This window comes from Amblyomma mixtum, chromosome 3 (assembly GCF_055824585.1).
Source record: "Amblyomma mixtum isolate Tamu chromosome 3, ASM5582458v1, whole genome shotgun sequence".
Classification (NCBI taxonomy): Eukaryota; Metazoa; Arthropoda; class Arachnida; order Ixodida; family Ixodidae; genus Amblyomma; species Amblyomma mixtum.
Genome location: NC_143014.1, coordinates 417,028,161 through 417,038,880, shown reverse-complemented (window position 1 = coordinate 417,038,880; position 10,720 = coordinate 417,028,161). Strand labels below are relative to the sequence as shown.

The 10,720-nt window shown below is 49.0% G+C and overlaps 1 protein-coding gene across 1 annotated transcript in view; it reads right to left on the bottom strand.

Annotated features, from left to right (window-relative positions):
- Positions 1-1,020: 1,020 nt before the first annotated feature.
- Positions 1,021-10,720, bottom strand: part of LOC149357771 (anaphase-promoting complex subunit 10-like) — a 35,547-nt gene continuing 25,847 nt past the window's right edge. The window contains exon 4 of the mRNA XM_089577972.1: positions 1,021-1,347. Coding sequence (XP_089434098.1) covers positions 1,062-1,347 — 286 coding nt within the window. The 3' untranslated portion in view covers positions 1,021-1,061. The remainder of the gene's footprint in view (positions 1,348-10,720) is intronic.

Sequence of the window (10,720 nt, the reverse complement as noted above, 5' to 3'; positions counted from 1 at the left end):
AAGTCTAAAGCGACACCACATCTTATCCCCCACTCTAATAGCAATCACTTAAAGAAGTAGTGCTCCCCCAGCGCCACAGCATGCCTCAGCGCCTCAGCGCAGCACCATGGATTTAAGTTGGGTCCACAGCAAGGTTCGACCGTACATGCAAAAACCTTTAAAACGCGTTCTCCAGAAAGCCTGCTGCGACACCTTGTATCCACGTTTACAAAACGTGACCAGTTTCGGTCGGCTGGCGGATGATGGTGCCATCTGCAGCAGTCGTCAAGGCGGATGGGTTAGTGGCTGGTTGGTTCAAAGGCCTTGACACCAGGTAGATGGTGCCACGTGCTACAGTTCATTAAATGATAGTGCGAGTCCACCTCGCTTAGTGTTAGTGTGCAGCCTTGCTACCGAATCTCTGTGGCCAGCAAACTAGGCTTGTATTTGGCTAAAGCCGCGTGCGTGTGCAGCAGCCTATGCTGTTTTGCGCCTTGTGTGTCGCACTGCAGAATTTTCAGCCATTTTGTTCTATTTCAGCCCTGAGTTCAAGTATTAAAGGTGTGTCGTTAAGTCCAGCCTGGAGCATCTATGTCACCTGACCTTGAACCCACGCACTCGCAGCAGGAACGCTTGAAAAGCACTACCTGGCACCGACGATGGCTCGCGAATCGTTCTGAGACTCTTAATCTCAGGGTCGTGGGTTCGGGCCCGACGTGGGGCCCGAACTCACGCCGTTTTTTGTACAGGCACTGCTGACGTATAGGAATTCAGTGTTCCCTTTTCGCGATTAGCAATGACTTAACGGCTGCTTCAGTTTCTTCCGTACAGTCAATTATGCTTGACCTTGAGCAAGAGTAGAGACAAGTATAGCCGAATTGTGAAGAAAAGGTATCAAAACACGGCACCCCAAGCAGCACAGGTAATCGAACCAACATTGCAAATGAATGGTTTCACTCTGGTCCTCTGTTGGACCGGATGGAACGGATGCAGAAACAAATCGCTTTAATTAGCTTAAATCAGTACAAAATGTCATCAAGGCTTATCGGGCGTGGGGTAGGTAATGCTCAAACGCTGATCTCTCAGCGGATGCAGCTGAAGGCTTGGCATTCCACACTCGTGAAGTAGACGCCAGGCAAGACGCTGACGCTGGTTCGTTGAACAGGAGAGTACAACTTGATCTGCCGTAGGTGGGTGTCGTAGCCATACTTGTGGTTGGCCAAGACTGCAATCTGTATAAGGAAGACGCGGACAGGGCGGCCAGCCGAGTCTTGCATGGGAATGTGCACCCATCCCATTGGCTCATGCAGGTCAACAGTTTCGAACAGCCGCAGGTCTTCGAAAGTGTCTCCCACTTTCACAGCAATCCTGAAAGCACAGGTAAGACCAAATGTTGACACTGTATAGCCTGCGTGCAGTTTCATTCATGGGGCTACAGCAATCAGCAATGTAGGACGCGAACTGAATTTGACCGGCGGTAATTAGCTGATTAGGGTAGCCTCTTTAGCCTAGAAGATGCGTTCGTCGTACGAATGTGCAGCATTCCGCGCAGTTGCGAAGGAGTGTCGGGAGAGGGAGAGGGAAGGAAAGCAGTGGCCTGCGTCTGCAGATCACGCAGCGACCACCTGAACCGCACTGCTGTCATGATCATAACAGCACCGCAGGAGTGGGAGAAGGCGAACTAAAAAATAACAGCCCTGTGAGACTAGCAGCGGAAACAACGGGAGGTGTAAGTAGACCGGAGCAAATTCCGCGGCATTGGAGAAGAGAGGTTCTAGCCACTAAGTGCACTGCGTTGCTGTATGTTTTAGTGTTCATGTTCAGAACCGAGAATGAAGTGCACAGCGTGGTGTGAATAAAATAAAATGAACAATTGGTTTGGTTTGGTTTGGTTTAGGGGGTTTAACGTCCCAAAGCGACTAAGGCTATGAGAGACGCCGTAGTGGAGGGCTCCGGAAATTTCGACCACCTGCGGTTCTTTAACGTGCACTGACATCGCACAGTACACGGGCCTCTAGAATTTCTCCTCCAAAGAAATTCTAGCCGCCGCGGCCAGGATCGAACCCGCGTCTTTTGGGTCAGCAGCCGAGCACCATAACCGCTGAGCCACCGCGGCGGCAAAATGAACAATTCCACCCAAGTGCGTCCTGATGACGAAAGTCAACGGCTGTAATAGACAAACGCACCGAGGTTCAGCGTGTGCCGTAGATTGCGCGCACCCAGATGAGGCGCGAGGCTCAGCTCTCGCGGTGGGTTGCTCGAACGGAACATTAATGGGAAGCTTAAACAGCTTGCAGTTACCATGTTTAACGCCATCGCCTAAACACTCTAACTCTGCAGCATGCAACGGCAATAGTGAGCCGTATTGTGTTGAAGAGGGACGCAGTCCAAACAAGAGCACCACCAAGAATGGCAAGCTGCGCAGGCCGCGCCCCGAAGCGATTCCGAAGGCGCGTCCGTGTCGCAATGAATGTAACACGTAGGGGGCGGCTTTTAAACAAAGCTGCCAGTGCCGACTATTTGTGGGCGATGAGTTTAAGAATGTGTGCGACATGTATGACAGAAAATACGGCTTATGCGAGACATTGCGACAGTCACATTCAACCGAGTATCGCGCTACCGTAGGCCGGGCTGTACATCAATGCCTTATCATGGCATGAGCCAGCAGAAGCAACGAGACTAGGCGCGTGCGCCGGGAGCTCACAGCACGAAGGTCGTTCTCTAAGCTTTTCCGAAATGTACGCGCAACTCCTGTCGCTGTAGGCGCCATCTCTGCTAAGCAGCTATAGAGGCAGCACGTGGCAGAAACAATTTACTTTCAGTACGCAAGGAATATGTGATGATGCTTTTGTTCTTCAGGCCGCCGCGGTGGATCAGTGGTTATGGTGCTCGGCTGCTGACCCGAAAGACGCGGGTAGATCCCGGCCGCGGCGGCTGGAATTTCTTTGGAGGAGAAATTCTAGAGGCCCGTGTACTGGACGATGTCAGTGCACGTTAAAGAACCCCAGGTGGTCGAAATTTCCGGAGCCCTTCACTACGGCGTCTCTCATAGCCTCAGTCGCTTTGGGACGTTAAACCCCATAAACCAAACCAAACCTTTTGTTCTTCATGCGTAAACCGTGAAATAATAGGGAAACTACGTAGGCACAGGTCGGACAAAGCTTAGTGCGAAATTAAAGTTATACATTGTGTTCAAAGTCAGATTTTGAAAGAAATAGATAGAACACTACAAAAAAGTATTTTTGTACATGGGATATGCGGTCAGGGGGAAGCAATCTGGGAGGATGTCATCTTAATATGGGTAATTAACTATATGCGATAATCAACTTTTTATTCCGTGCAGCTAACATTCATGTTTATATTGAAGACTTCGAGATTGTGGCGTGTGATTCCTATTCTATTTTGTACAATTTTAGTAAAGCTCCTGTGTCCTGAGATAAGCGAGTCCAGAATTTCAGCCAAATTCATATAATTACACGTGCAAGAGCGCAACACTCGGCATGAAGCTCCTTCCTAGTGTGACGCAGGTGTGGACTGACAGGCGACGGGGATTACTTGGCCAGAAGTGCGGCATCGCTTCGTTTGACTGCATGTGAAGTCTAAAGCGACACCACGTCTTATCCCCCACTCTAATAGCGATCGCTTAACGCCGCAGTGCTCGCCCAGCGCCTCCACTATTTTTACAATACCTGCCGAATATAGCCGATCCGACGGTCCAAGGTCCTCCCCTATCCTCCTTTCTTATTCACCCTAGTTGGCTAGCCTTTGCACCTGCTCTACTGCTTTGGGGGAGAGTTATATCTGAGTGGCGCCTGACGACGGAAAGCAGAAGAGAATTTTAGAAACGTTCTCTCTTTCTTCCTGAGGTGGCGCTCTGCATCTCTCATAAAAAAAATTGCAACACATGGCAAAAACTGAGAATAATAATGCTCCGAAGTTCAGGCAAGTGTGCAGATATAAATGTCATGTTCGTGAAACGAACACCCGGAAACGGAGCATGACCTACCATAAGTCAGGCCATATCCTACTCGGAGTAATTCTCGCTGTTTGCTCCACTACGCGCAGCAGCCTGAATTGAAGTTGTGTCCACAGCTAGGTCCGACTGAAAAGCTTTCGAACGCGTACTCATGAAAGCGTGTTGCGAAGCCTTGTATGCACGTTTACGAAACGTGACCAGTTTCGTTCTCAACAGTCGGATGATGGTGGCATCTGCAGCAGTCGGCAAGCCAGATGAGTTAGCGGCTGGTTGGTGCAAAGGCCTAGACAGATGGTGCCACGTGCTACAGTTCATTAAATGATAGTCCGCGTCCATTTCCCTTAGTGTTACTGAACAGCCTTCCTACCCAATCTCTGTCACCAGCAAGCTAGGCTTGTATTTGGCTAAAGACGCGTACGTGTGCGCCTTATGTATCGCACGGCGGAATTTTCAGCCATTTTCTTCTACTTCAGCTCTGAGTCCAAGTATTAAAGGTGTATTTTCAAGTCCAGCCTGGAGCATCTATATCACCTCGCCTTGAACTCACGTACTCGCAGCAGGATCGTTTGAAAAGCACTACCTGGCATCGACGATGGCATCTGCTAGGGAATCGTTTTCAGACTCTTAATCTCAGGGTCATGAGTTCGGACGCCACGTTGGGCGCCTGAAATGTGGGTGCTTCCAACGCTGCACGCTGTAGAGGTTTTCAAACAAAAAAAAATCCTAGACTGAAAGCAAGCAATCAGTGAACCATAAATTTGCATGAAAAATTTTCGTTTTTTTTTAATTTTTCCTCGGCTGGAAAGAAAACAAAAAACTTTTTTCTCCAAAATTGCACTGTTTTGTTTTTTCAGGGCTTCAAATCTCTACTCCTGACAACAATCAGGCGCTAACCAAACGATGCTAAACAAAAAAGCGTATGAAGAAAAGGAGGCAGATTAAAGCGAAATCAAGCCCGCTTCAGCACGTGCTCAGGAGCAGTCACCGTTGATAGATTTTGCCGTGCTAGTAGCGTGTTTCACCAGGCATGGGGTGCAGGAACACCACCGCTGTGGCAATGGAGGAAGGAACGTGGGTCGGAAAGTTGGAGTAGGGGAAGCAAGGGAAATACTGTATTCACATATTTACAACATTATTTACAAAAGAGACAAACAAAGTAAAAGCTGAGAAGAGTCTCAGAATATCGCTGCTCAATGAATATGTCCAAAGACCTAGGTGTCCCAAAATCCCCAGTTTCAAATAAAGTTTTTACCACCACCACCTCTCGACTCAATACACAACTTTAGCATACCGTGTACCGTGTTACCGTTACCGATACAGGAGTACCGGGAGCCCGCGCGCAGTCAATGCGCATGCGCAAATTGCCTTGACGCCGCCAGATGGAGCTACGTACCCGGCTGCTGCGCGCGCACGTGAAGCATCGGGACCAATCAACGCGGGCGGTGTGGTGGTGGGCGGGCGCCCGGTAGTCCGGTAACAGTAACGATAGCATGGTACATGATATTTTAAAGGTGTCTAATGTCTCCGCCCGTCGTCTCCCTGGCAGTGGTACATACATGGTCGCAGGGTCATTGCTGCTGTGTTGGGTGCTGCCACCCAACACCGTTCTTTTCAGGTGGTCGCATAGAGGCGCGTACTCGGAGAAGCACCGCTGAAGCAGAATCCCGCACTGCCTCTGGGAAAGGCTTAAGTTAAGACGGCTGTGGCCGGAACACAGAATGGGAGGGGGGGGGGGGGGGGGGGGGGAGTCACAACGCCGTAAAGGCAGTACCACATGGCAGCGTGTCTTCGGCGCCGCGTCAGTGTCTCTGCCACCGGCGAGTGTCGCTCGGCGCCGCAGGAGACGGCGACCGAACATATGAGGGCGTACGAACTGGCGTCTCCACCCGGGCGTGTTTTGTTTGAATTGCTGTTGAGTTCCGCTCGCCCACGAGATGTTTTGCCCTCCTCGTGCATACAAAAGTGGTTGCGCTACAATACAAGCCTCTTATGATTGCAAATACTTGTATAAACAGCATATAGACAGAAATTATATAAATTTAATTGGCTACAAATAAAAAGAGTTGTTTACTCATTTATTAATTAATACCTCAAAGGCCCACTAGAGGCATTGCATGAGGGGTGGACTAAAACATCATTTAATTAGATCGGTGATGAATGATTTGAAGGATTCCACGCCAGGATGCATAAAAGCTTCAGCGGGCAGGTTGTTCCTGTCTCTTGCAGCCTGGGAGAAAAATGATTTCAGATGCGCAGAAGTGAATGCTCAAGCTGTATGCACAACTTTCGGATGACTGATACGAAGTGAAAGGCGGTGTGCAGGGGTGATAACAGAGAGACTTCAAGGGGAATGATAAAACCTGTGCAAAAGGCAGAGTCTGGTTATTCGCTGACGGTATTCAAGACTGGGGAGGTTAGCTTTTGTATTCAAGGCTGTTACGCTCGTATGTTATGAATAATCGCAAAATATGAATCTTATCGCGAGGCTCTCGATGGACTCGAGGGTTCTGGCTATGTTATTTTGTTGGGGGTCCCAGACTGAGCATGAATATTCAAGTTTAGGATGAACAAGAGTGAAATAGGCGCGCAGTTTTACGGAAGCAGGTGCCAAATGCACGTTTTAGATAACCAAGGACACAGCTTCGTTGGTCATGTTCATTATGTGGGAGGTTGAAGATAATCTTGCATTAGGCAGACTCCTAAATATTTATATGAAGAAGCGTGGGATATAATAGAACCGCGAAGGGTGTAGTTAGGAGTAGGATACAATCGGCGACAATGAAAGAATAATAAACTTGTTTTATTAGCGTTTAATAGACATTACCAGTTTGCGCACCACTCTTCCAGAAGTTTTATGTCGCATTGCAGGTGGTACGTGTCTCTGTTGTTGGTGATGCTCCGGTCGTCGGTGAACAAGCGAACGGTGGAAGATAGATTACTTGGGAGGTCGTTAATGTAAAGTAAGAACAATAGAGACCTTAAAACCATGCCTTGTGGCGCGCTTGAGGTAAAAGGGGGAAATGGAAGATGCGTGATTGTTAACCTATACGAACTGGTGGCGGTTAGTCAAAAAATTTCGGGCCAATCGTATACTAACGGATTCATCTTTAGGCGTGAAAGTTTAAGTAAGAGGCGTTGATGAGAAACTGTTGAAAGTGTTTTCAAAGTCTAAGCAAGAGAGCGTGTAGGGATATGTTCGTTGAGAGCCAGTTGAGAGGTTTTTTAGGAATCCGTCTTGAGAAGGGTGAAAAAAGTTGACAGTCTCCAAGAAGGTGATGACGTGTGAGTAAATTGCGTGCTCCATTAATTTACAGGGTACGCTGGTGAGGGAGATGTATAAAGCCGCAATGTATATAGCCGGGGTGTACGTATAAAGCTGCAAAGTATATGGCTGCCGATACATGCAAACTATCGCATATACTATTAGTATAAATAGTTGTCAATATATATCTGAATAAATGGACGTAAACGTCCCCTTCTTTTGTACAGTGTGTGCAGCGAAGTTCCGCAGCTCCATATAAAAGAGCTTGAAACATCCCAGACTTCGCACAAAACTGAAAGCCGCAGCCCTACTGCACATAATTAACCGCTGCCATTTTACTGCGGCTACGAAGACACCTTGTCAGCGTCGACGACCACACCATTTACTCGCGCAAAACAAATTTCGTTAACAATGGTGCCACGAAACGAACGAACCTAACAACTTACTACGCTCTATTCGTCTGGCACAGAACAGCAATAAGCGGCGCAAACGCCTGAAGAAGCGTCTCCATTACACCAGCCGCCATCCTCAAGTCATACGGGGTCTGTTATGAAAGTAGTAGGACTCATTTTATTTTGTAAAATTTATTCAAGATAATAGTACAAACGATTAGAATATTTCAAAGTAGAACCCTTCCGCACCTACACCCTGCTGCCAATGAGTTTTCCAGTTTTCGTACGCCTCCAGGAACGCCTGGACCGGAATGCTGTTTAGCTTCCTCGTCGTGACCTTTTGAAACACCTCTACCGTTCCGTGATGTTTCCCCTTGAGCGTCGATTTTATTCTCTGGAATAGAAAAAAGTCTGGCGGGGAAAAGTCTGTGCTGTAGGGGGCCTGAGGTAGCGTTGCCGCTTTGTGCTGGCAAAAAATCGGGGTCCTCGTTCACATGATGAAGGAGATCCTGGCAGATCGCTTTCCGGTTGGCCTTTTGCTCCTCTGACAACACTCCCGCACCAACTGCGCAAACACTTTCCACATGGCTAAGTTTTTGGTCACGATCTCAAAAACTTGGGTTTGAGGAAGGCTCATGTCATCAGCAATCATTCTGATACTCATACTGCGATCACAGCTCAGTAAATGTTTCACTGGCTACACATTTTCGTTGGTCTTGCTGGTTGAAGGGCGTCCGGAACGGTCGACGTCTTCCAATCTTTCCTGACCTTCTCGGAACCACTTGTTCCCCACAAAAAACACCTGATCTACCCATGGCAGCGTCACCGTAGGCCCCCTTAATCATGTCGTGAATCTCTTTGCCCATTTTACCAAGATTTATAAAAATTTTATCGCGTATCGCTGATCCAGTAAACGCTCCATGATTTTGCGTGAAGAGACTTTCGACAAGGGTACACAGTACAAGTGACCAGCTCTCTTCAACGGCCGAGAGCCGACTGCCGATTTTCCCCAGCATTCCCAATATCCCCTGTTAAGTTCGCTGAACTTTCTGCGGTGCCATCCAGCCTCCAGCACAGTGCATAGAACCGCGGACGCACGACGGACACCGCGGACGCACGGCGCGACGCGCGTCGGTGGCTGCTGTTGTTGCTGGCGGCGCCGTCGCCAGAACGCTTGTTCTCTCTCCGGTTTGCCACTTTTTAGCACGAAGTGTTCTGCAGTGCAGGTTTGAACGCCTGCAGTCTTGTTTGTTGCTACTGGATGCTGGACCCCTTCAGGAACTGCCTTTCCTTTTTCTTATAATAAGGAATCTTAGGCGGTGATTGTTCCCGTGGCATACGTGCGTTTCGTATGCACGTGTGCGGGAGGGGAAAAGAAGAGGAAGGCGGAGGTTTGGAACGCGGCGAGTTTAGTGTTTTTTGTGTGCGTGCTCGAAACTTCTCCTTTCCTAGGCATTTGATTGGCTCTCATCCTTTCCCCAGTATTTGATTGGTTGCTGTCCCCGCCAAGGGCGGAGACAGAAGGTTTAAAACGGAAAGCTCCCGGTGAAGTAGGGCTGATTTTGTGTAATAACGTGTCAGTCATGTTGTAAATAGTTTTCTCCTTGCTTGTTTCTTGTCGTTTAATTTGTGTAAATAAATAGTTAAGCTTCTTGTCCAGCCATCGAGTAACGTGACTGTTTGCGACTCCGAACCGTCAATTCATCACCATCAAGTGTTTCCTCTCGTCACCACCTGGAGGGGAAACTCAACTGGCGCAGTCGACACGGGATCGCAACGTTTTTCTGCTCGAGGCCTTGGACGGAAGGTGAGAAGATCAAGTCGGTGGACAAGCTGCAGAGTGGTAGCTCGTCCTCAAGGAGGAAACGCGAAGCTGCGTCGAGAAACAGACGAGAGACGCAGGCCAGGACGCCTTCCTTGAGAGCGTCCCGGTGGCTGACCGGCCCGAACGCAGGTCGGGTTCGAGAGGACGCCGGAAGCCCAAGTCAGCGAGGAGCTGAAGGAGCTGGGCGAAGACAAGTCTTCGAGGGTTCGAGACAGCAAGCTGCTGAAAGGAACCAGGCGTCCACGTCGAAAGGTTCAGAGCAAGAACCAGGCGACCACGCGAAGCGCGTTCCAAGGTCGTAAGCTGCTGTGGGACGCACCCGTGTGCGTCTACCTTCCCGGGAGTCCGCTGTCATCAAGGTGAGTGCGACAGCAGTGCGATCGACAGAGCATCGAGAGAGGTAGGGCACCTTTCTGCATTCTCCGAAGTTGCCATGTCTGTATAGTGATTGTAAGCTATAGGTAGATGCAATGACTGATACAGTGATGGACGCCGCAGGGAATGGTCTAGAGCCTAACAGGCAACCTGCGTCAGCAGAGCAAGTGCCAGCGACAGAACAGGCACTAGCAAATATGACACAAGCGTTGCTTGTAGAAAAGGACCATCAGGTTCAATTGTGTGAAATTGAAAAGTTAAAGCTCCAAATTGAGCTGGAAAAAATAAAACTGACTCAAATGCAACTTCAGTCAGTAGCGGATGCGCAACATGGACAGAGGTCAGGCACAAAGCTGGGCGATTACGCAAAATAATTGAAAGCAGTGCTGGCGCCTATGCCAGAAAAGGATCCAATGGTGCCCGCATGGTTCAAGAGTGTTGACACAATGGTGGAGACCCTTAAAATTCCAGAAGAAATTCGTGGGGCTATTCTGTTGCCATTTCTGACTGAGAAAATGAGGGCGTTTGTAGCCAGCGAATCAGATGGCAGGGTCATGCCATATAAGGAGCTTAAGGAGAGTTTTAAAAGAGCTCCGAATGACTCCGAATGAGTACAAGAGGTTGTTTATGGCGGTACGCAAAGAACAAGGTGACTCATGGCATCAGGTAGCGACCAGGCTCGAGACAATGTTCACGTACTATGTTAATAGCCGAGAGGTCGAAAGTTTGGAGGATTTGAGAGATTTGATGATAGCAGATCGTTTCAAACAAGTGCTGCCAGACGAAGCCAGGACCTATGTCATGCAAAATGAGAACCAGAGCTGGCTGACGGCTGATGAAATGGCCGGATTAGCGGAAGCGTTCGAGGAAAACCGGCGGGTAGGCAAAATGCGGGAGCGTTTCGAAGGTTC